Raw genomic sequence first — 25,353 nt, 5'->3', positions numbered from 1 at the left:
GTTTTCTTGTTCTTTGTATTATCCGTTCCCCGTCGAGACCTCAGTGCTGCAGTGCAGGCACACTGCATGTGTCCACCTTAGCACGTGCCCGGCATGCAGTAGGTGTTCAATGAAATCACACTGTAAGCTGCTTTCTATTGACTTTTAACCATTTCCATGTCTTCTATTGGCTATTTGTGTCTGCAGCTCGCTAAAGTGAGCTCTTCTTCCCTGCCTTTCACTGAAAGCTTCTTCAAGGTCAAGTTTGTCTCATTTATCATGTGTTTTTTTTTTTGGCATTCATTTACTTGGACTCCGTGATAGTTTTAGATGTTAACTTGGGTAGGCTGTAGTACCCAGACACTTGGGCAAACACCAGTCTGGATAGTGCAGGTGATCTTTAGATGCTCTTAACATTTCAACCAGTGAACTTCGACAAAGGCAGATCATCATCCATAATGTGGGTTCGCCTCATCCAGGCAGTTGGAGACCGTAACAGAAAACAGACGGCGGTCCCCCAGGAGGAGGAGTTCTGCAGCCTCAGCTGTCCTCGGTCTCCAGCCTGCTGGCTTGCCCGGCAGATTTTGGACATTCATCTCCATAATTGTGTGAGCCAATTCCATAGACTCTCCCTCTCGCGTCTCTCCCTCCGTCCACACCGTGGCCGTAGCCGTGTCTCTGTCCCCATCATGTCCTCTTGGTTCTGCCTCTTGGGAACCCACGTGAATAGATTCTCTCTGATGTTAGATTCTCGGGTCACTTTCTTTTCTGTGGTGTTTACTTTGCTTTTGTTGGTGGCTCTCTCCTTTAGACACTTTATTTTTTCCCCTGTAGGCAAATTCATCAGTCTTACTTTCCCCTATTCCAGGTCTTAGCTTCATTCTGAGAAAACACTTACTCACCCCAAGAGAACACAGATATTTTGCCATACCCTCTTCTGGTCTGATTATTGATCTGTATCAATGCTGGTCCTTAATATGCTTTTTGTCCTTACAATGAGAGCAGAAATCCTTTCTCCTTTCTCTTGCATTTCCCCAATTCTGTTTTGCGTTCTTGTCCCAACCCATGTTTTCTAGAATAAACTTGGCAAGTACAGACCCGGCTGTGGCCACAGCCACAGACAGCAGGGCCTTGGTGGGAGAGGTACAGGCCCCTGGAAGGCCTTTGGGGCTGGAGACTATGGCCGGCGGGAGAGGTGCAGGCCCCTGGAAGGCCTTTGGGGCTGGAGACTACGGCCTGGTTTCTGTCCAGGTCTTGAGAGGCCTCTGTCCCCAAGTCTAGCGGGACAGAAAGGGCTCAGGTCCTTCCCCCAAAATACCAAGGGAGAGGAGATGGGCTGGTCCCAGGCAGGTGGCTGGCAGTGAGTGGCAGGGTCAGGCCAGGCTTGTCAAGTGTTGATTTAGCTGTGGGAGTCACACATGTCCTGTTTGCTCCCATCTGGAAACAGATGTTTCCACCCTGAGTGCCACCTCAGAGGGTGGTGTCTGGGCCCAGCAGGCTGCGGTGACACGGGTGAGCTGCAGAGCGTGAGGGGCGAACGCCCAGGCCCCTGTCATGGGGCTGAGTTATGGCCGTGGCGTTGGTGCCGGGAAAGCTGTAAACACGGCCCTGTGCGGGGCCCTGGGCCACCTGCGGCCGTCACATGCCCCGAGCAGACAGATTTCTGTAGTCGGTCAGGACTCAACGGACATTTATGTAACATGAAAAGGGGAAGTGGAGCTGGAGGCAGCTCCCTGAGTCATTCTCTTGGAGCAGTTCTGTCGGGCGAAGGTTCAGGAAAACAAGTGTGGCTGAGGCCAGGGCTGTGGACATTTGGGCAGGTGCACAGGCTGTGCAGGGTCAGCCCTGGCCCTAGAAAGCAGCGCAGGGTGGGGAGTTTGCTGGGGACAACGTGCGTTGCGTCGTGCATTTTAGGGCATTTTCTAGGTATGATTCCTAGACAGAAACAAAGCTGAAATACAGACTGTCCGCCCCACACCAGGTTCCCACCGTCCTCAGGGAGTCATAGGTGACGGGCTCTGGAGCCCGGGATGTCTTCCCACCTCCCAGGGGGCCTGTGGATGGGGATCCCCACAAATTCAAGGCCCAAGGGACAAGCCAAGAGCTGCCTCCTTGGGGACAGTGGGGCGGCAGCTGTGACAGCATGTGGAGGGCTTCATGCTTAGGGCAGAGGCCTGAGCGGCTTCCTCTGCTGGCCAGCAGCTCTGAGAGTGCGCCCGGCCCGACTTGGATTCATCCTTTCACCGGGACGGCCTCTGTGGCTGGCTGTGCCCTCGGGGACGGCGATGGTGAGGAGCCTGCAGTGCAGACGGGTGTTGGGAGCCAGTTACACTCTGAGGCCAGGACCAGGCCTGGGGGCACTGGGGCTCCAGGCTGGTGGAGGGCAGTGGGTCTGGCCTGAGAGTTCTGGCTTTGTTCTTGCTGCAGTGGGTATCTCTCTGTGGGTTTGAGTGGGCTGCCCTGACAGATTTATGTTTTAAAAAGACCACACGGTCCGTGGGGTGGGGTGGGGCTGGAGGGTCAGCAGGAGCCTCCTGCTTTGGGTTCATAGCACTTTCTCCTCTGTCTCACGTCTCCCTCTGCCTCCCTCATATGACACCTTCAATCACATTTGGGGACACCCAAAGAACCTCGGCCCCTCTCCTCATCTCAAGGTCATTGACTTGGTCACATCTGCAAAGTCCCTTTTGCCATGTAAGATATGAGAGTCACAGTTCTGGGAATCAAGACATTGCTGGGGCCTGACTGAGCCAACTACCCACCTTCAGTTGTGTTGGTTCAGATGCTGTTGGAAATCGATGCTCCATGCCACAAAGAAAAATCAGCACTGAGACAAAGGATCTTTCAGCAACGCAGTTTTTACTTCCTGGACTGTAGGAAGGGGACCCTCACTAGCCATCGTGCCACAAGAGTACAATGAACAAAGGAAAACACACAAATTTATTCCTTATGTATTTGAGGTCGTCCTTACTGCTGTGTCTGATCTCCACTGGCTGGAGCCAGACTTCATAATGTAAACTAAAACCCGATGGCTAACAACTTAACACTTTTCTAAACGGGTAAGAGCCATGGAGAGCTGGGACACGCCTGTGAGCACGTCCAGCACAGACATCGTGGTTAAAGTACAAGGACATAGAATGTACTATGTGCCTGTAAGCAAGGCATGTCCAACAGCTGCATAGGAAAGGGCTTCACAAAGTTATGAGCACACCTATTCTTTAAGAAGAAAGGAAACTTCAAAAAGGAGCTTTCCTACTTCCCACTGATGTCTTTAGTAGGAGGCACATAGCTGACTGCCAGTGCCAACGCCTGGAATAAAAGTGCACATTTAGGGACAGATATGAGTTGAAACCATGGACAGATGCTATTGGAAGCCATAATATTGATGATAGCCCCTCCTTCATTCTTTTTCAGTGGCTGTGGAGTTTTCCACTGGATGTTCTGTGGTTTATTGAAACAATTTCCTACTTAGGAGCATGTAGTTTGTTTTCAGGTCTTTATGCTGCAAAGCGTATTATTGTCCACGTACCTTAAAGTCCTTGCTCACCTCTATTTGTAGATTAAATTCAGCTCCACATGCTGTGGGGCCTTGGGAAACACGGTCATGGTGGAGGGGAAGCAGGCATGTCTCATGTGGCAGCAGATGAGAGTGGTCCTTTTCTATCTTGTTTTTATTTATTTCCTAAATCTATGCTTTGAAACAGCCTTTAAACAAACTCCAAATTAGACAAAATTTTTTTTGCAATAAAAATAAGTTGTAAATGACTTTCTTATAATTTTTAAAAATAAAAAATGTCTTATTTTTTGTGGTGTACTTTGTAGACAGAATTATATATATTAATTAGAATTTTAACTCTTGGTCACCTTAATTTCTAGCAAGCAAGTTTTAAACATTTGCCACATATCACTATTTTATAGATGAGAACAATTTTGTAATTTTTAAAAGCATGTTTTACCATAACATAGTTTTTATGTATATTAATAGATCCAAATAAATTTAGTCTTTCTATAAAATTTCTATAAAACTTAAGAAGCCAAGAATAAACATTTAGGTTCAGTAATTTGTTTTAGTTTTCAAAATCTTATTTGGAAATGGCCCAGACATTTAATGAATATCTATTATTTAACTAAAGATAACATAACTTTAAGATTTTAAATTATATAACAGTTTATTTATAAACATTTATTTCTTTACATTTATCTTATTTATTTATTTTGGAGACTGGGGTCTTATGGAATTGCTCAGGGAGGCCTGAACTCCTGGGTTCAAGCAATCCTTCTACCTCAGCCTCCTGAGCAGCTGGGACTACAGGCGTGTGCTGTGACACCAGGCTTAATTAATTTATTTTAAACAATTTACCTAGATTACTTATGAAAATTGAGATATTAGATAAAGCTAGTCATCATTTAAAGTTATTTCCATTTTAACCATTTTTATACCCTGTGACTATCAGATGTTCACTTAAGTGAGAAAGTTAAGTGTATGGGTATTTTGTCGATAACTCAGAAGATACAGCTGTTTTTACTAAACCAGCAGTATTAAATTCATTTTTTTTTTTTTTTTTTTTTGAGATGGAGTCTCGCTCTGTTGCTCAGGCTGGAATGCAGTGGTGCTATCTTGGCTCACTGCAACCTCTGCCTTCCAGGTTCAAGTGATTTTCCTGCCTCTGCCTCCCAAGTAGCTGGGATTATAGGTGCACACCACCATGCCTGGCTAATTTTTGTGTTTTTAGTAGAGATGGAGTTTTGCTGTCTTGGCCAGGCTGGTCTCAAAGTCCTGACCTCAAGTGATCTGCCCACCTTGCCCTCCCAAAGTGCTGGGATTATAGGCGTGGGCCGTCACATCCAGCCAGATTAGTCTGTAACTCTAAATTTTCCTTGATATAATTTGCCCATTAGTTAAAAACTGTGCACAAGGATGAGCCATAATATGTAGCCAGCTGGAGTCCCAGAAAACTTGGCATGTCTTGATATTTAAAAATCATTCCCCTTCTCATTAATCCCTTGACAGTAAAGAACATTCTACAGATTTGATGAGGCCACGCTGGCAGTTCGGACGGGTGCTTTAGATGGTGCCCTGCCAGCTTTAACGAGCCAGCCTGTGCCCACCATTTACAATATTTATTTTGTTCTGAAAAGACTTTTAGAAAGAAGCAGAGGAAAAGAGCAGAATCATTTACAGATATATGTAACCACAGCAGAAGACGTCAGATAAGGGTGCTCTCAAAAAAGTCAACCCAGGCACGCAGATCCGACAACATATTAAAGGAGGCACGCAGAAAGAACCGGTCACCGCACCAGAGAAGACATCCCTCAGAGACAGAGTGCAGACTCTGTGAAACCAGAGTGCTCGGACCAGAGCGTCTTCAGGCCAAACAGGACTTGCCAGAAAGGGCAAAAAGTCTTTTCTCATCGCAGGAGGGATGTAAAGTCCTTTGTTAAGGTAGTCTTATAAGCAAAACAAACTCCAAGTAGTATTAAAAAAGCATCTTCCAGAAAGAGGCAGGGTTGGCCTGAGAGGAGACTGAGTAGGTCGGAAAAAGGGGGCCGGGGAAGCTGAGCGCGAAAAAGGCTCAGGTGAAGACTACACGCCGGCCCGGGAATTGCCGACTTCTTCCAGCAGTGATCCCGCTCCACATCCCACTTCTGACTCCATTTATCTCACCCTAAATAACAGAGAGAAGCTCTCTAAAAGGAAAAGGTATTTACTTGGGAATCGAGCATTGCCATGGGACGTGTGCCATAGTGAACTAAGTGTGTATTCAGGGAGGCAGAGGGAGACCGGGGCTTTCACAGGAAGAAGCAGGAGGATTACATGATCGTTCTGAGGTAATGACCCTTGGCCACAAGGATCAGTGACAAAGGCGACACCGGTCTGAGCTTGTGCAGGTCCTCCCAGAAGCATTTTTTTGTGTGCGGTTGTGATGGCCTCTGTGCCAGTCGCAGTTTTGCTGAGTCCTTTGCGATAGTTCTTGTTGTCAAGTGTTTGTGCACAAGAACTCTCTTCTCTTCTTGGCCTTCCCAGGCTTTATTTGTCAGGAATTTTTCTTTTTTTTTTCTGAAATACAGGTGACTCCATTTTGATCCCGATGACTTCCACACACTACAGACGTAGTGGCTTAGAAAAAACAGAAACTTATTTCTCACTGTTCTGGAGGCCGAACGTCCCAGATGAAGCCTCCAGCAGATGGGTGTCTGGTGAGGCCTGCTCCCCGGTTCACAGAAGGCATCTCCTTACAAGTGAGTGAGAGTGAGGGAGCTCTCTTGGCTTCTCTTATAAGGGTGCTAATCCTCTTCATGGGGACACCAGTTTTGACCTCATTGCCCCAGAAAAGCTCCATCTTCTAATTCATTACATTGGAGGTTGGGATTTCAGGGGGAAATGTATGAATTTGTGAATGTATGAATTTCAGTGGGACACAAATGTTCAGCCCACAGCAGATGGTACCAGGACGGCCGACCAATAGCCGGGTCCCTGCTGAGCCCCTTTCAGATGGGATTTATTTTTTTAATTTACTTCTCACCCCACCCTATCTGACAGGTGCATTTTCACCCCATTCTGATGAGGAGATGGAGGGACGGGGGTTCAGGCTCTTGCCCACAGCATGCAGACAGTAAGAGGTGCAGGCAGAGACACAGAACGGGCTCCACATGCAAGTCTGTTCTGGTGCCATCTTCTCATGGTGTGTGCCTGTGTAAATGTGCATGTCTGTGTGTATGTCAGGAGCATGTGTGTCTTTGATGCCTGTGTGCACGTGTGTGTGCAGGTGTGAGTCCATGTGTGCGTATGTAGATGTGTGTGTCTGCAGACTTGCACATGCATGCCTGTGTGTGTGTGTCCATGCCTGTGTTCCTGTGTCCATGCCTGTGTGTGTGTCCATGCCTGTGTTTGTCCATGCCTGTGTGTGCCCATGCCTGTGTGTGTGTGTCCATGCCTGTATGTGTGTCCATACCTGTGTGTATGTGTGTCCATGCCTGTGTGTGTGTGTCCATGCCTGTGTGTGTCCATGCCTGTGTGTGTGTGTCCATGCCTGTGTGTGTGTGTCCATGCCTGTGTGTGTCCATGCCTGTGTGTGTGTCCATGCCTGTGTGTCCATGCCTGTGTGTGTGTGTTCATGCCTGTGTATGTCCATGCCTGTGTGTGTCCATGCCTGTGTACATGTGTATCCATGCCTATGCACCTGCCTATGTGTGCATGTGTGTGGTTGTGCTGCATGTTTGCAGGTGTGCAGCTGCATATGTGCATTGCATGTGTGCATTGCATGTGTGTGCCTCTGTGCTTATTTGTGAGCCGTGCACATATGCATGTGTGTGTAGACGCTTGTGCGCATGTGTGTGCCTCTGTGCTTATTTGTGAGCCGTGCACATATGCATGTGTGTAGACGCTTGTGCGCATGTGTGTGCCTCTGTGCTTATTTGTGAGCCATGCACATATGCATGTGTGTGTAGACGCTTGTGTGCATGTGTGCACCTCTGTGCTTATTTGTGAGCTGTGTGCATGTGCATGTGTGCATAGATGCTTGTGTGTATGTGTGTGGCTCTGTGCTTATTTGTGAGCTGTGTGCGTGTGTGTAGGCGCTTGTGTGCATGTGTGTGCATGTACAGGTGACTGTGTATGCTTGTGTTTGGTGTGGGGAGGAGGGTTTCTTAGCCCATTAACTTCAGAGCAGGGTCTCCGCTTGGTTTTCCTTGCCGTGACAGCTGGCTGCCGTGTTCCCTGTTGCTGCTGATGCCCCAATTCCGTCCCCATTGTCCTCAGCTCCCCGTGTCCTTTAATTTGAGGTGAATTCAGACCGCTGGGACAAAGAACAGGAGACAGGTGAAATGAACCAAAGCGTGTTTATGGGGAAGCCAGGGGACTGCAGTTGGGACTGGCTGGCTCTGGGGAAGCACAGGAAGGAGGCACCGGGGTCAGGGCCAGGGCAGGGGTGCTCTGCCTTGCCATGGAGTGATGGGCGCCCATCCCCTGGTCTGGAAGACTGGGTTCTGTGGCAGACAGAGCAGAGCTGGGGGCAGGGGCTGGAGCATTTTCCCGCACGCAGCAGAGTCCAGGGTAGGTCCTCTCTGCTTTCTGGCAGCCACGGGTGAGGCACAGAGGCTTCCTTTTCCTGCTGGTACAGGGCATCCTGCTCTCCTGGAGCTACTTCACCTGCAAGAGAGCCCCTGGGGTCAGACAGGGGCCTGGCAGCCTGGTGCAGAGGCAGGGGAGACAGAGGGCCCTCAGCCCATGGATGGCCTGCACGTCCTCTAGGATCCCTCAGCTCTGCCTCTGCCTGGGCCAGGATCCCTGAACGAGCTCTGGCGTGTTCCCTGGAAGGGCCCCATACCCACTCCGAGGGGCACTGAGGGCCCGGCCGCTCCCCTGACCTTGATGAAGGTGACAATGCCACTGTAGAGGAGGGTGAGGACAAACAGGGCCACGAACGTGGACAGCGTGGTCCACAGGCTGCCCACGTCATCCGCGGGCGGGTAGTCATCGCTGTTCTCATCCTCGCTCTGAGGGATCGGGGGGGTCGTGGCCAGGTCTGGGGAGGAACAGGGGCCGAGTGAGAAGCTCCCTGGTCCTGAGGGCCAGGCTGCCTCTCTGCCCACCTTGCACAGGCTGGAGCTGAGCTGACAGCGCATCTTCCCCAGAAGGTATGGCTGTCTCCAGCGAGCTCCCACTCTCTCCCCCATCTGTCCCCCTGACAAGCCTCTGCCCACAGTGTCTTCCCTGCCTGGACACATCCCCTGGACACTTCCCTGAGTGGGGCAGGCAGATGGAACCACAGACTCTTGTGGACTGGGCTCCTGTGACAAGGGTGATGGAGGGCGGGGGCTCTTAGGCAGTCTGCACACATGGAGACCTTCCCTAGGAAGACAGTATGTGGAAGACGAGACATGGCTGGGCAGCAAGCAGAGCGTGGCTTCTCCTTGGGGGGATCAGTGAGTGCCCTGACCTGGGGGCTGACCCAGGAGGGCAGGAGGGGCCAGGAGGGGAGGTCCAGGCAGGGTGATTCTATCGCAGCAGCAGGAAGGGGCAGTGGAAGGGGCTAAGCAAGGGTCTGGTATGAACAAATGCACGTATAGACTGTTCCCTCTGGCTGGAGATGGCAGAGGGGCCCGAGGCAAGCGTAGGCCGGGAGAAACACTTCCTTGGCGAGCACAGCCCCATCTACGAGGAAGAGCCCGTGGGCAGGCAGGAAACAGCGACAAGAAGCAGCCATGCCACAGGTTTCCTAGTGTTCATTCAACAAGCGTTTATTGTGTTGTGCGGTGAGCTCAGCCAGAGCTGCTGAGTGGCTGCTGCGGACAGATCTGGTCCAGGCGCCTTGTCACGGGGCCACGGTCTGTTAAATCTAATAACAAAAATTCGGTGTGTCTTTCTGTTCATATCATTTTTCTAGTAATTCTTACTGCATCTTACAAAGGCATTGCTCCATGAAGAATTGGAAATTCAGAAAGAAGCTGGGTCCTCTGCCATAGATAATGGGAAACACCTGGAACACCGGGCGTGTGGTCTGGGCGGGCCAGGGAGCTCCTGTCCCTCTCTCTCAGGTGAGGGCCGGGGTGCTCCTGCCCATGTGCACACAGGAGCCCCTCCCAGCACCAGCTCACTTCCTCCTCACTGCAGTCCAGGACGTGGTTCCTGCTGGCCCAGCAGACAAGAGGGGAAATCGAGGCAGGAAAGGCACAGGGGATCCCTTGGACCAAGGTGCCAGAGTCCTCTGTGGGATAAGCCTTGGCTCTAACCACTGCAGCATCTGGCCTCACTGCCTGGGAGGGAGACTTGTGTTGGGGGCACAAGGGCACGCTTGGGTATCCCGGGTGCACATGGGCACACATGATGCACACACACACACCCATAGGACTGTAGCCTGGGGCCTGAGGCATGGTGGCAGGGCAGCCGCCAGCCTCTCCTGGGTCTGGCCAGGTGATGGTCTAGGCTCGCCTGTGAGGTCCCAGACTTCCTGTGCCTGGGGATGGCCCCCAGCTGGGTGTGGGAGGCTGGAGGGGTCAGTGTGGAGCCTGTGGCGGAGGGCGGGCAGGCAAGGTCAGGAGGCCATGGCAAGGATGGGAAGCTGTAGGCCAAGTTTGGGGCACAGCACAGATGGTGCCCTGACGGGGAGGAGGCAGTGCACAGGGAGTCTCAGCCCCAGGTGGGCAGTGGTGGGCTGGGGCTGCAGCTTCAGGGGAGACCCTCTCAGGGGGACGGGAGGCTGAGGGACTGAGACGCAGCTGCTGCTGCAGGGGGATGGGGGCCCCCGCAGGGTCAGGTGGGGCACCCATGGCTGTGGGGCCCACCTGTGTGAGGCAGGCAGGGTCAGACACAGAGGTCAGACACTGTCCTCTGTGAGGCCACCTCACAGGGCCACTCTGGGGGAAGGCCCATGCCAGGAGTCAGGGCTGCTGGGAGACCCCAGAGCCAGCAGAGCCTGGGACAGCCCTTGCCCCTGCCTTCTGTTGATTCGGATGTCTTCCTTTCTCTGGCTCTGCAGGGCAGCCCAGGGGCATGGGCGCCTGGCTCCAGTTCACGCCGGGGGCCTCCTGCACCTCCCTTGGCTGGGCAGCTGGGGCTTGGGCAGCAGGCCTGAGCTGGGCAGGCACCCTCCTGCTGTGTGTGCAGCCTGGGCCATGCTCAGGTGGGGGTGGGGCACTGGTCTGGGTGCCATGCCTCAAGGGGGCGGCCAAGGGTGGGCCTGGCCTGGCAGGAGGCTAGGGGCCATCACTCCGGGGCCTGTTCCCTCTGTGCCTCCGAGCAGCGTGGTCGGTGCCCACTATGGGCATGTGCGGGGCAGGCCTTTCACTGGGCTCTGAGCCCAAACTTGACATGTGGGGTCTCTGAAGACGCCTCTGGCTCCCAGAAGCGCTGACTGTGCTCTTGGATGGTCAGACGTCCCCAGGGAGAGCAGCTGCTCGGGCCACCACATTCACGTTCACACAGGGAAGGCCTGTGCCCAGCACCCAGCCATGGAGAGCATCTTGGCAGGAAACCACAGCTCCTCTGGGCACAGCCAGGGGTCGGATCTACCTCTCAACTGTGCTGGCCAGCCTGGGCCAGCACACGGTGTGGACAGTGAGGATGGGCACAGGGACATCTGTGGCCCAGGACCACTGGGAACCCTGCACTCCTGCCAGACACCGAGAAGGGGCCTGTGTGCCCTGGGCAGCCTTGGCCCGCCCCACCCCTGCCCAGTGTGGATTCCAGCTCCTTGTGGCCCCCCACAGAGTCCCCCTCCCAGCCCTGGGCCTGGTGGTGACTCACAGCTGACATCCAGGCTCAGGCTGGCGTTGAGCAGAGTCTGGGAGGCCTTGTGATGGACCTTGCACATGTAGGTGGCTGGCTGAGGGCTAGGTGGGGCCGGGACACGAAGCACACTCCAGGCCTGGAACGTGGTGCTCCCGGGCTGTGGGGCGGGGTGCGCCGTGGCAAACCAAGAAGGGTTCACCTCGTGCTGGTCCTGCAGCCACGTCAGGAGGACATCGGGGGGCGAGAAGCCGGACACCTTGCACAGGAGCCATGAGGCCACCTCGGGAGGGGCAGATGAGGCCAGCAGGTTCAGGGAGAGCTTGACGGGCGCCTGGGCAGCTGCGGGGAGGTGGGGGAGGAGGTCAGATCTGTGAGGAAAGGCCCATTGGGCATGGGCAGTGCGGCTCTTGGTCCAGCCCAGGGCTGCTGCTGGTTCTCCCCTGAGCAGATGTGGGCCTTTGAGGCTTCCAGAGCTCTCTGCGCTGTGGCTGCCAGGCGGGACTCACCCGCAGGCTGGGTTTTTCCATCAGCCTCTCTGGGGAGATGGCTGGAGTGCCCTCTGCACAGAGGGACTGACTTCTCCACGGTGCTCTCCTCTCCCCAGCTTCTGGACAGGTGTGGCCCATGGGGGGCAATGGGGAGGAGGCAGTGCGGGGGACATGCTGGCCAGGGGCAGAGAGGCTGCCTGACCTCGCCCACCAAGCCTGGGACCCTCCCTCACCGCACCCCGACCCGCGCGGCACAGCCCTCCGAGCGACCTGAGACACCCTGCGAGTCTAAGAGCTTCTTCCTCAGTGCTCCCTGAGTGGGCTTCTGGCTCCAGGTGGACCCTGACTGTCCTCGTGGGGGCCCTCAGTGGTCACGAGTTTCTAAGCGTTCAGGACCCGTCCACACAGCAGCACTCGATTCAGTAGCTTAGGCCAACTAGTGACGGGGCCACAGGCGTGATGGTCCAGAGAAGAAAACCAGGGACTCTCGTCTCTCCCTCTTGTTCCTCTTCCTCCTCCTTCTCTTCTCTTCCTGTTAAAATTGTTTTAATTGACAAAAATTATAGATATTTATCATGTACGACACCATGATTTGAAATCTGTGTCCATTGTGGAACGGCTCAATCCAGCGGATGCCCAGGCCTGAGCTCACATGCTTGTCACTTCCTGTGGCGAGAACGCTGAAAATCTGCTTTCTTAGTGCTTTTCCAGAATACAGCCCATTGTGACTAACTTCAGCTCCCGAGCACAGGGGACGTCCTGAGCTCATTCGTCCCGGCTGAGGCTCTGCGTCCTTTGACCAGCATCTCCGCAGCCACGGGCCGGCTCCCGACGACCCCCACTCTGCTCTCTGCGTCTAAGGGTTTGCCTTTTCAGCACTCCAGACGCAGGTGCCATCCTGCGGGCTGCTGTCTCTGTGCCTGGCTGACTTCACTCTGCAGAAGTGTCCTTCAGACTCATGCGCGTTGTTGTCAGTGACAGGATTTCACTCTTTAAAGGCTGAATAGTATCCGCTGTGCGTGCGTGCCACGTTTTCTTCACCCGTGCGTCTGCTGGGGGGGTTTAGGTGGGTTCCACATCTTGGTGTTCGTGACTAGGGCTGCCAGGAGATGGGAGGGCAGACGTCTCTTCTAAACAGTGTCTTCTTTCTCTCCGGCTGCGTCCCCAGCAGTGGGATTGCCAGGTGGTATGGTAGTTCTGTTTTTCGTTTTCTGAGGAGCCTCGGTCCTGCTTTCCATGGCGGCTGTGCTAGCTGCACTCCCACGTGCATCAGGGTTGCTTTCTCCACACCCTCACCAACACTTGTGACGTTTTGTCTTTTTGGTGGTAGGAATCCCAACAGCTGTGAGATGATATCCATTCTGGTTTTAATTTGAATTCCTCTGAATGTTAGTGAGGCTCAACATTTGTTCATGTGCGTGTTGGCCATTTATAGGTCTCCTTTTAATAAATGTCTACGGAGATACTTTACCCATTTTTAAATTGAGTTGTTTTCTTACCACTGAGTTGTCTGAGTTCCTTATACATTTTGGTTACCAGTCACTTCTCAGTTGTAGGTTTGCAAATAATTTTCTCCCAGTCTATAGGCCGTCTCTTCGCTGTTGACTGTTCCCTCTGCTGTGCAGAAGCCCTTTAGTTTGACATGATCCCATTTGTGTATTTTTGCTTTGGCTGCCTGAGCTTTTGGGGTCATGCCAAAAATCATTGCTCAGACTAGTGTCATGGAGTATCCCCCCAATATTTTTTTCTAGTGGATTTATCTGTTCAGCTAAACCTTTAGACCCCTCCCTTCCCTTCTCCTTCCCTCTCCTCCTTTCTTTCTTTCTTTTTTTTTTTTTTTGAGACAGAGTCTCACTCTGTTGCCCAGGCTGGAGTGCAGCAGTGCGATCTCAACTCACTGCAACCTCTGCCTCCCTGGTTCAAGCAATTCTTCTGGCCCTGAGGTCAGGAGTTTGAGAGCAGCCTGGCCAACATGACAAAATCCTGTCTCTACTAAAAATACAAAAATTACCCGAGCATGGTGGTGCACACCTGTAATCCCAGCTACTCAGGAGGCTGTGGTCTGAGTAAGAGCACTTGGCCGTCCTCTCGGAGGCTGCGCAGGGGAAGCACCTCCACAAGCAGACCGGGGCCGTGGGGTGTGATCGGGCTCCAGGGCTGGCCGCCAATGCACTCAGCTCATTTAGTTGCTGAGTTGCCACTGCCCATGAGAAGGGCGGAGGGGGACGAAAGCAGGTGTCTGGCTCAGGGAGTGGCTACCCTCACGGTTCTCACGGGAGGCTCTGGCCCATCTCCCTGCATCTGATCGGCCACCCCAAGCCCCGGGGCTAGGAGCGTTTACGGACGGGAATGTCACGTTTCTGTACCTGCAGAGTGGAGGCAGATCCTGGCCCAGGGTGAGGGCACCGTGACCGCCCATCCAGGCAGGGGCCACCATGGCTGTGCCATACCTTTGGCAGAGCTTGACCACACCCCAGAGGGTGGGTGAGGGACAGCCATTCTGCCTGTGGGTGTACCCACCTCACTGCACTTCTCCTAACACTTGCCACCCTGCTCAGAGAGGGTCAGGCATGTACCTGGGTTCTCTGGAACACAGAACCCCTCCCCGGCCACGTGGCCATCTCAGGCAGTTCAGCCACAAGCCTCGGACTTCTCAGATAAACTTCCTGGAGAGGACTCTCTTTCCTCCACCATTCTGGGGTGGCAGGCAGGGTGAGGGGGAGAAGCAGGCTGGCTACCAGGGCTCAGCACTTGGAGATAGCCAGGCCTGGGGGAGGCGAGGGTCACGGGGAGGGGCCGCTGCCGCCCGAGTGACTGGTGAGTCCACACGCTGGGCCGCCTTGGCAGGGTGGCTCCCTGTGAGGCTGCGCATGTGTCCACGCCTCAGCTCAGCGGTGTGGAGCTGGGTCCAATGGGCCAGGGAGTCCTGGAGCTGGCCTGCGTCCGCTCTGGGAGTCTGTGGCTGTTTGGCATCTGCTGGCCCGCAGGCCGGGGCTGACTGGAGGTAGGGGTTTGTTAGAGGCAGCTCAACGTCCCTTTCCTTACCCAACATGTGACTTGGAGACTCAGACAAGGAGTTGTGAAGGGTTGCCTCGAGGAGGCAGGTGAGGAATGAGCAGGTAGGTGGGGTGGGTTGTGCAGGGAAAGGGCTTCTCACCTGTGTTCCTGGTGGCAGCTGGGATTCTGCTTGCCTTGGAGGGGCTGCCCTCTGCTTGGGGTGGTGTTTGGGGTGGTGTGGTGGACACTGAGGGGGACTGTGCCTTCCAAGACTCTGAAATCCAAGGAGCAGTGTGGGTGAGGGTGAAGGCAGAGGGCACGTGGGTTCCAGGGGTGGGGTTGTGGACAGGAAGAGGGGGCATGGCAGCCAGGGGGGCAGAAGGGAGGGGTGCAGCATGGGGTGGGAGCTTGGTTGTGGGGGCCCCTGCTCGACAACCACCTTTGCTGAGCAAGCTGCCTCCATGCAGTTGGGGGAAGGGTCTGGAAGGAAAAGGATCTGAATTTCGGGAGATGGGGCTGCAGAGAGAGGGAGCAGAGGGGCCAAGGGAGAGGGACTGAGGGGGGAGGGCCGGTGGGGGTACAAACAGTGGGAGGAGAGGGGAGTTGGGGCCGCCTCACGGCCCAGTCCTTGCTTCTGTCCTTGTGGTCAGGCCCTGAGTGGAAGGTGTGGGGGTCCTGGGGCCTTTCTGGGTGATCACCAGGGTGACCTACCCGGCCGGCGGAAGGTCTTCTCCGTGCTGTTGTTGCTGGGGACGTGCCAGACGACACATTTGTACTTGCTTTGGTGCTGCAGGGGGACAGGGGTGGAGAGCTGGCTGCTGGTCGTGTAGCTCTCTGCTTTTCCTTGTGCTTCAGGGAAGCTCCTCTGCAGCTGGATCTGTGTCCCCAGGTACCAGGTGACACTCACGGGCTTCGGGTTGTACCCAGTTATTAAGCAGGCCAGGGCCACGGAGCTGTCATTCTTCGGGAGCTGGCACGCTGATGTGATGGGGAACACGTCCGGAGACCGGGTAGACCCTGGACGACAGACACAGCAGGAGTCTGAGGCTGGAGGCTCTCAGGGTGAGGGGCAGGGCAGGGGACCCTGGCAGCAGGCAGGTGGGGGAGCTAGGGAAAAGGGGTCCAGGAGGGCTGGGCTGAGTGACCTGCTGCCGCTCCTGTGATGTGAGTCAGAATAACTGAGTGGGACCCGTGGCCTTGCGGTCACTGCGCTGCTGTTGCCAGAGCCCCTGAAAGGGAGGGGTCTTTCCTCCAGAGGCTTTGGTGCCCCTCTGGCCACTCCTGGGCCCTCCACCTTCCCTGTTGCCCCCCATCTCTCTGGGAACCACTTCCCTTGGGCCCCTGAGGAGAGGAGGGGCACTCAAGCTGGGGAGCAGAGGGCCTAGGAGCTGTGGGAGCTGTGTGGCCCCACTGCCCAGGTCCCTAGCCACTGGTCCTCAGCTGCCCTGCAGGGAGCATGGGGTGCCATAGCCCTGCAGAGGGCCCTGTGTCTGGCCCTCTGAGTGGCTTAGGAGGAGCTGGTGGGATTGGCTTCTCCTGTCCCTGATGCCTGGCCCAGGGGCTCTGGTGCTGGGACAAGCCCATGAGCTGGCCTGGCCCCTTGTAAGGGCTGTCACTCGTGATCAGCAGGCTGTAGGGGTGGCAGGTCCCAGAATGTGTGGCTCCCTGCTGGGCCTGGCTCTCAGACTCCCTTTCCTGGAGACCTGGGTGCCCAGGGAGAAAGGCAGGAGGGTGGGGCCACCGCCACACCGGATGACCTCGTGTACCAGGCGGAAGACAGGAACGCCTGGTCCCACCTGAGCAGGACAGTCAGTGTGGGGGTGGGAGATGGGGTGGAGGCAGCGGTGACTGAGCTTTCCCTCATCAGCAACCTCCACTCTCAAAAGCGTCCCACTCCAGGAGTATTGAATTGATATTAGACACTGGCTCATACTCTCCCCAGTGAAAAGTTCTTGGCTCAGCAATGACCTCAATTAGGAGTGGGCACACTTTCTTTTAAAGGGCCTGCAATCCTGAGCGAGTGCAGGGTCCTTGCTGGGTGCCTGGTGGCCCCAGGTGCTCCATCTTTGTCTAATGGAGGCCTTTTCTGTGCTCCCTCTGCCTCCTCCCCTGTCTTTCCATCCCCACACTGACTGTCCCTGCTCAGGGGGGCCAGGTGTTCCCTTCTTTCGCCTGGTACATGAGGCCATCTGGTGCGGTGGCCCCATCCTGCCCTTTTCCCTTGGGGCAGAACCTGCCACCCTGCTTTCCCAGACACTAGGTGACCCAGCCCTTCCCCCATTTACATCCTTCCCTTGGATTTTCTAAGTAGGATTGTCAGCCCTCCACATCCTCGGCGGTATGCGTGGCTCCCCTCAGAATCTCCCACCCCAACAGCACGTCGTTAATTCCCTTCCTCCAGCCACCTCCTGGACTTCTCTGGGCTGTTTTCACTTTTCCCTGAGGTGCTGGGATGTCAGCCCAGCCAGGCCTCCCTCTGCAGCACCACTGGTGAGACACTGGGGATGGGGCTTGTTTTGGGTTGACTTGTGTCTCCAAATAAGTGGATATGTTGAAGCTCTGACCCGTAGGATCTCAGAATGTGCCCTTGTTTGGAAGTAGAGTTTTGCAGATGTCATCAAGTGAAGATGAGGTCACGCTGGAGTAGGGTGAGCCTCCGATCCAATGTGGCTGGTGTCTGTATGCAAAGGGGAAGTCTAGACGCAGACACACACACGGGCAGAATGCTATGTGGAGGTGAAGACGGAGACAGAGGAGCAGTTTCTGAAAGCCAAGGAATACCAGAGATTCCCAGCAAACCAACAAAAGCCAGGACAGATGCCTGGAACAGGTTCTCCCTGCCAACCCAGAGGAGCCAACCCTGCCCATGGCTTGATCTCAGACGCCTGGCCTCCAGAACTGGGAGAGAATACATTTCTGTTGTTTGAGCCATGCGGCTGTGGTACTTTGTTACAATAGCTCATAAGAAACTAACACAGATTTTAGCTTTAGAAGTGGGGTGCTGATTTAATTGATACCTAAAACTGTGGAAGTGAATTTGGGACAGGGTAATGCATAGAGGCAAGAAGAGTTTTGAGGTGCATGTTAGAAAAAAACTAGATTTCCTTGAAGATTACTGGTAGAAATTTGGACATTCAAGATGATCCCGGGGGGGCTTAGAAGGAGGAGAGCTGTAGAGAAAACTCCTGTCATCTTAGAGAATACATAAATTGTCATGAACAGAATGTTGCTAGAAATATGAATGTTAAAGGTGCCTCTGGTGAGGCCCCAGAGAGAAATAAGGAACATGTTATTGAAAACTGGAGGAAAGGAGATCCTTGTGATAAAGTGGCAAAGCACTTGGTTGAATCGCATTCTCTTCGTGGTAAGTAAGACTTACAGGTGGTGAACTTGGATGTTTGGCTGAGGAGATTTCTAAGAAAAGTGTGGAAGGCACAACCTGATTTCTCCTGACTGCTTATAGTAACATGTGAGAGGAGACAGGTTCATTGAAGAAGGAAGTGTTCAGTAAACAGGACCTACAACTTGAACAGCTGGAAAATCCTCTGCCTATCCAATAGTGTGCTCTGGTTGGAAAGTTCTCCACCTGTCCAGGAGTGTTCTTGGGAAAGAAGGCCAAGGAGGTATCTGGGCAACCATTTGTGAAAGAGAATGGATATGTGACTTGTGGATCCAATCAACCATCTCAGCAGAAACCAGGAGTACTTCCCAATCTGAGTCTGGGCCACCTGCTGCTGTGGCCCCTGTCCTGGGCACATGGCCTTAAAAGCTCCTGTGCTGGCCCAGCTCTCTTTCCCATGGCTCCCTTTGGAATTGGGATCCCCCCTTGAGAGGCCCATGTAGCACGAAAGGTTTGAAAGAGAAACAAAATCCCTCATGAGAAAACCGTTTCATGGATAAAATGTGCATGTTTATTTCAGGGCAACAAGCGTATACACAGCAAAGCAGTGTGGGTAGAGCCAACGTGGTGACCTGCTCGCCAGCCAGCCCTGCCCGTCTAGAAGGAAGCCTGTGTTGAAGCACACAGCTGGAGGCCGGGTGGGAAGAGAAACACTCGCCAAGGGTCACGAGGGCGGGGACCCCAGGTCTGGAGCAGCACCCTTGCGTTCCTCTCTGGTCTCTGACGTTCTTCGTTCTTTGGTTGGGATCATTTTACCTGCGGGCAACAGAGACAGTGTGAAGCACTTTCCCCCTGGTTGGGAAGGGAGTCAGGCAGAAGTGACCCAGCGGGTTGGTGGGAGCTTCCATGATGAACATCCAGCCCCGGCTGCTCACTGGGCCCCACACCCCCCGTGCCCTGTCTGTTCTACCTTGAACAGGGTGACGGTGGTACTGTAGAAGAGGCTCAGGAGGAAGAGGACGATGAAGGTGGAGGCGGTGGCCCACAGGTTCTCAAAGCCCTCCTCGTCGGCGCTCACCTCCCCCTCTGCAGGGGACACAGCACAGGAGGGGGTAGGGTCAGGCTGGGGTGGCACCCAGCAGCACCAGGCCCTGGGGCCCCTCCTCTAAGCCCACCCTTGGCCCCTAGGCTGTGCTGCGCCCAGGGGTGGGGAGAGCCAGTGGAGGGGTTCAGGCACTGTCCAAGGCATGGGCTGGGTCCCCAACAGCCTGATGCAGGGTGGCACAGGCTGAGGCTGGACAGGGAAGGGACCCCCCGGTCTTGTCCCAGGAGCCCTGGAGTGGCTGAGATAGTGCAGGCAGCACACAGACACAAGGCGGGGGCTGGAGATCGGGGCCAGCGGAGCGATGGCCAGCAAGTCCTGACTCTCCTGCAGGGGAAGCAGGGGGTGTGGTCCTGCCCTGTGCTGTGGGGCTACGCAGGCAGGAGGCCTGAGCTGGGAGGTGCCCGCTCCTCACCTCCTTGCCTCCTCCTCAGGGCCCTGGCTCTCCAGCTCCCCTTGGAGCAGATTCTGCATCCTGGCTGGCTTGTCCTAAACTGTCAAGACCCAGACAGAGACCTGAGCTCCATAGTGGGATGAGGACATTTGTGGGTGCTGCATCCCCTGCACAGACAGGCCCTTGGGGGACACCTAGAGCCCAGGACCCCAAAGGGCCAAGAGTGTGTGTGGGGACTCAGAGGTGGCCCCAGTTAGGGATAGCACTGTCTGTTGGGTGTGGAGACCTGACTTGGGTCCCTGCCTTCCCTGCCTGGGCTCCGACCTCCCTGGGCTGCTGCAGTGGGACCTGGCTTGCTCCCTGCTCTGGGCTGGGGCAGGTGGTGTGCGCAGGGCAGCCTTGCACCAGCTCATCTCCCAAGGCCTCCCGCTAAGAGGAGCAGCCGCTGGGTAGCCATCCTGCCCCTGGACACATGTCCAGTCACTGCCTGAGCACATGGCACGGGCCCTGGTTCTGCTCCCGAGCACATGTGGGGGCCATCTGCTGCCTTCCTCAAGAGCCTGGCGTCAGGGGGGTCACACATGTGGGGGCCATCTGCTGCCTTCCTCAAGAGCCTGGCCTCAGGGGGGTCACACATGTGGGAGCCATCTGCTGCTTTCCTCAAGAGCCTGGCCTCAGTGGTTCACACATGTGGGAGCCACCTGCTGCTTTCTTCAAGAGCCTGGCATTGGGAGGGTCACACTATCCCTGGTGTCACCGCTCCCCAGGCAGAGTCCAAGCTGTGTGCCATGGTGGCACCTCCAAGCAGAGACAGAAGGAGAAGCAGAGCCAGGGCCCGAAGCCCCCGGGGGGGCCAGGACAGCACGGGAAGCAGAGTGCTGCGGGGACAGAGCATCCAACAGGGCAGCAGGACAACGTGGACGGGGCTGGCCGGCATGGGTTTGTGTGTGTGTGGGTGTGTGCATGACTGTGTGCACATGTCCATCTATCTGTTGTGTGTCTTTGTGTAGATGTGCGGGTGTCTACATGTTTGCATATGTGCATGTTCCTGCGTGTCTGTGTCAGTGTGTGTGTGTGTGTGCACATGTCCATGTTCTTGTGTCTGTTTTTGTGTGTGCATGTACCTGTTTGTGAATGTGTGTGTGTCTGTGCCTGTCTGTGGGTGTATGCCTCTGTGCTAGTGTGTCTGTGTATGTGCATGTCCTGCATGTGTGTGTTCATGTGTATGTGTCCATGTGTGTCCATGTGTGTCTCTGTGTGTGTCCATGTGTGTCTGTATGTGTCCATGATGTATCTGTGTCTGTGTGTCCATGATGTGTGTCATGTGTGTGTCATGTGTGTCTCTGTGTTTCCATGATGTGTGTGTCCATGTGTCCATGTGTCCATGATGTGTATGTCCATCTGTGTGTCCATGTGTGTGTCCATGTGTGTGTCTGTGTATGTGTCCTTGTGTGCCTGTAGACAAGGTGTGCCATCTTTGTGTGCCTGGGCATGTTTGCACGTGTGTCCGTGTGTCTGTGTGTCCATATTTCTGTGTTTATGTGTGTGTGTCTCCATGGGTTAGCACGTCTCTGTCCCTGTATCTGTGTGTGTCCGTGTTTCTGAGTGTGTGTGTGTGTGTGTCCATGGGTTAGCACGTCTCTGTCCCTGTATCTGTGTGTGTGTCCATGTTTCTGTGTGTGTGTGCCCATGGATTTGCACGTCTCTGCCCCTGTATCTGTGTGTGTCCATGTTTCTGTGTGTGTGTGCCCATGGGTTAGCACGTCTCTGTCCCTGTATCTGTGTGTGTCCATGTTTCTGTGTGTGTGTGCCGATGGGTTAGCACGTCTCTGTCCCTGTATCTGTGTGTGTCCATGTTTCTGTGTGTGTGTGCCCATGGGTTAGCACATCTCTATGTGCTCCTGTGTGTCTGTGTGTGTCCATGTCTGTCCACGTGTGTCCACACATGTGCATGTGTGCTGCCTGTGTTCATGTGGCCTTGCTCTCGGCCCTGTTTCAAGAAGCAGTAGGAGGAATGGCGAGTGTGAGATCAGCCTGCGGTGAGCATCTGCAGGGTGTTCAGAGCTTCCAGAAGCCACTGAGGCACGCAGGTGGGTGAGGCGGGGTGGGGACTGTGGAGGAAGGTGGTCTGCAGAGGAAGTGCAGCAGGCCAGAGCATTGCGCACTCAGGACCAGTATCTTTTGAATGGATCTTTTTATTTCTAGTTTTTTAAGATGTAACATCTCACCCCATTGACATGGTTAGTTTGCACGCACACACAGAGCGGCCAGCCGCCCCGAGCCCGTGGGCAGGCCGGCAGGGTCAGTAGCAGGTGCCAGCCGTGTCGGACATGACTAGGGACACGTTGTACAGGGTGGGTTTACCGGTGGACTTGTCCACGGTCCTCTCGGTGACCCTGTTGGGCAGGGCCTCATGGCCCACGACGCAGGCGTAGCTCTCCCCTGCATTCCAGTCCTCCTCGGACACTGTCAGGGTGCTGTAGGCGAAGTACAGGCCTGGGGTCTGGGGCTCGGGCACTGGCGCGCTGGTCACGTACTTCTCCTGGGGCAGAGGCTGCCCTCTCTGCATCCACTGCACGAAGATGTCCGCGGGAGAGAAGCCGGTCACCAGGCAGGTGACGGTTGCCCACTCCCGCAGGCTCAGCTGCTCCCGGGCCGGCGGCAGCAAGTAGACGTCGGGCCTGTGCAGGGCCGCCCCTGTGGGCAGAGAGGTGGTGAGTAAGGGCCTGAGGGGCGCTCTTCACTATGCCCCTCAGGCTGAGGGAGGGTGCTGTGGAGTGCAGGACCGGGGCCTGGACAGGGGCCTACCCTTGGGCCTGGAGATGCTCTGCTTCAGCGGTGAGGGCAGGTCAGTGTGCGTCACGGTGCAGGTGAACCTCTCCCCGGAGTTCCACTCGTCCTCACAGATGCTGGCCACACCTGTGGCGCTGAAGGTGCCATTGGGGTGGCTCTCAGAGATGTTGGTGTGGGTCTTCAGAACTTCGCTGTTCTGGCGGGTCCAGGAGATGGTCACACTGTCGTAGGTGGCCAGGTCTGTGACCAGGCAGGTCAACTTTGTGGACTTGGTGAGGAAAATGCTGGCAAAGGATGGAGGGATGGCAAAGACGCGGATGCCTGTGGCTGGATCTGGAGTCAAGAGAAAGGTGTCAGAGGTGGAGCAGGTGTGGATGTGAGTGGAGGCATGGCTCCCACCCAGAGACTAGCACCTGCCTCTGCCCAGCCCAGGGGCCCTGTGCCCAAGCCCCTGCCCTTGACTGCTCTGGGAAGCCAAGGCTCAGGGAGCAGGTGGCTGCGTCTGGGGTGGCGAATGCCAGACCCGAGTGGACCCCCGTGTGTCTGTGGGCGCTGCCCTTGGGGACAGGGTACTCACTGGTGCCGCACGCGGAGGACACGTTCTTCTCGAAGGCCAGGCCGCTGTGATCCATGCGGCAGGTGAACACGCTCTGGCTGAGCCAGTCTTTCTCGGCGACGGTCAGCGTGCTGGTCACCTTGAAGGTCGTGGGCCCAGACTCTTTGGCCTCAGCCTCCACCTGGCTGGTGGTGAAGCCAGACTCCAGCTTCTTCCCCTCCTGCAGCCAGGACACCTTGATCTGCCGGGGGCTGAAGCCCGTGGCCTGGCAGATGAGCTTGGACGTGCGGGGGTTGCCGGCGAAGGCGTCGCGGGGTGGGATGAAGACACTCACGCTGGGCGGCAGCTCTATGAACACTGCAGCGAGGGACACGGGTCAGCCGGGGCCCACTCCCACCCTTCCCACACCCGCTCTGCCCGGGGCTGGGGGAGCCCAGCCCTCACCTGGAAGAGGCACGTTCTTTTCCTGGCTGCCTTTAGGGTGCTGGACTTTGCACACCACGTGGTTGTCCGTGCCCTGCATGAGGTCCCTGGAAGGCAGCAGCACCTGCGAGGTGGCCATGTACTTGCCCTCTCTCAGGAGTGATTGGAAGCCTTGGATGCTGTTGATGTCAGAGTTGTTCTTGTATTTCCAGGAGAAAGTGATGGAGTCAGGCAGGAAGTCCCGCGCCAGGCAGCCAACGGACACTGTGCTCGTATCCAACAGGGCATTCTCACAGGAGACGAGGGGGAAGAGGGCTGGGGCGGACGCAGTCCCTGAGGACCCGCAGGACAAAACAGAAAGGGAGGGGTGAGGCGCGGTCTCCTCGCGCCCTGTCTGTTGCGGCCGAGCGGTGTTCTGAGTGGCTTCTCCCTACTTGCATCCCACGGTGGCTGCCCCACCAAGGCCGAGCCCACCTGCAGGCCTCCAGAGCCCAGATGGCCACGGCTAACAGGGTGGTGGGGCCGTGGCGAGGCCTGGGATCCTTGTCCAAGGCTGCTGGGGCTGCACGCCTCAGCCTGTCCTGCTGCAGGGCCCAGCGCTGACCACCAGGGCCAACCTAGGGTCTTCTGGAGCAGGCCTAGCCACACCTGCCACCATTCATCTGGCTGCCCTGCTGTGCTTGAGGCCTGCCTGCCCTTGGCTCCCTGCGCAGAATGGCTGAGGGCTCAGGCTTGGGCAGACCAGGCCTGCTTTCCCCTGAGGCATCAGCAGAGAGGCGCTGCACACTCAACTCCCAGCACACACAGCTGGAGGGCCCAGGCTGCATTCCCGAATGTGAAGCCTGGAGCCACACAACACACAGGCAGCCAACAGGGAGCGGGTGCCCCAGCCCAGCCTCTGCTGCCCGAGCACAGTCACACTCCAGCTACCCTGAAGTCTCCCCATGCAGACAACCCAGTCCTGGGGGTGGGTGTAGGGAGGGCGGGAGTGATGGGGAATGCAGTGTGGACTCAGCTGAGGCTATCCACCTAAGTCCAACAAGACCATGAAGACTGGCCCAGTGCCATGTCCTCCAGTTCATCCAGCCCAGACCAGCTCAGCAAAGCCAAGCTCAGCCAGCTCAACACAGATGAACTCAGGTCAGTTAACCTCAGCCCTGCTGAGCTCAGATAATCTAAGACCATCTTGGCTCAATGCAGCCAAGCCCAGCACAGCTAAGCCCGGTTCAGCACAGCTTAGTTCAGCCCAGAACAGCTCAACCCAGCTCACCACAGCTCAACCCAGCTCAGCCCTGCCCAGCCCAGGTCAGCTCAACTCAACTAAACCAAGCCTAGCTCAGCTTAGGTTAGGTTAGGTCAGCCCAGCCCAGCTCAGCCAAGCTCAGCTCAACCCAACCCGGCTCAGCTCAGCCCAGCTCATCTCAGCCCAGCCCACCGCAGCTCAGTCCAGCCCAGCCCATCTCAGCTCAGCTTAGCTCAGCTCAGCTCAACCTAACCCAGCTCAGCTCAGCTCGGCTCAGCCCAGCTCAGCCTGGCTCAGCTCAACCCAACCCAGCTCAACCTAGCTCAGCCTAGCTCAGCCTAGCTCAGCCTCGCTTAGCCAAGCTCAGCTCAACCCAACCTGGCTCGGCTCAGCCCAGCCCAGCTCAGCTCAGCTCAACCCACCCCAGCTCATCCCAGGTCAGCTCAGCCTAGCTCAGCTTAGCACAGCCCAGCCCAGCTCATCCCAGCTCAGCTCAACACACCCCAGCTCATCTCAGCTCAGCCTAGCCCAGCCCAGCTCAGCCCAGCTCAGCCCAGCTCAGCCCAGCTCAGCCCAGCTCAGCTCAGCTCAGCTCAACCCAGCTCAACCCAGCTCAGCCCAGCTCAGCCCAGCTCAGCTCAGCCCAGCTCAGCTCAGCTCAGCTCAACCCAACCCAGCTCATCCCAGGTCAGCTCAGCCCAGCTCAGCTTAGCACAGCCCAGCCCAGCTCATCCCAGCTCAGCTCAACCCACCCCAGCTCATCTCAGCTCAGCCTAGCCCAGCCCAGCTCAGCCCAGCTCAGCCCAGC

The 25,353-nt window shown here is 55.8% G+C and overlaps 1 protein-coding gene and 1 gene segment (V, D, J or C); both read right to left on the bottom strand.

Annotated features, from left to right (window-relative positions):
• Positions 1–7,799: 7,799 nt before the first annotated feature.
• The window catches only part of LOC116542582 (immunoglobulin delta heavy chain-like), a 23,541-nt gene continuing 5,987 nt past the window's right edge, over positions 7,800–25,353 (bottom strand). Inside the window, exons 2-6 of the mRNA XM_032267580.1 lie at positions 15,406–15,711; positions 14,855–14,968; positions 11,225–11,548; positions 8,347–8,504; positions 7,800–8,128 (exon numbers count right to left, since the gene is read on the bottom strand). Coding sequence (XP_032123471.1) covers positions 8,120–8,128; positions 8,347–8,504; positions 11,225–11,548; positions 14,855–14,968; positions 15,406–15,711 — 911 coding nt within the window. The 3' untranslated portion in view covers positions 7,800–8,119. The remainder of the gene's footprint in view (positions 8,129–8,346; positions 8,505–11,224; positions 11,549–14,854; positions 14,969–15,405; positions 15,712–25,353) is intronic.
• Positions 18,583–25,353, bottom strand: part of LOC116542580 — a 57,874-nt gene continuing 51,103 nt past the window's right edge. The window contains 6 exon segments of the C gene segment in view: positions 18,583–18,850; positions 19,005–19,120; positions 21,895–22,227; positions 22,339–22,656; positions 22,901–23,236; positions 23,324–23,635. Of these exon segments, the coding sequence occupies positions 18,842–18,850; positions 19,005–19,120; positions 21,895–22,227; positions 22,339–22,656; positions 22,901–23,236; positions 23,324–23,635 (1,424 nt within the window).

This window comes from Sapajus apella, unplaced genomic scaffold, assembly GCF_009761245.1.
Source record: "Sapajus apella isolate SASKATOON/1434 unplaced genomic scaffold, GSC_monkey_1.0 scaffold170, whole genome shotgun sequence".
Classification (NCBI taxonomy): Eukaryota; Metazoa; Chordata; class Mammalia; order Primates; family Cebidae; genus Sapajus; species Sapajus apella.
The sequence above is the reverse complement of the archived record's forward strand: the minus strand, read 5'-3'. Positions and strand labels throughout refer to the sequence as shown.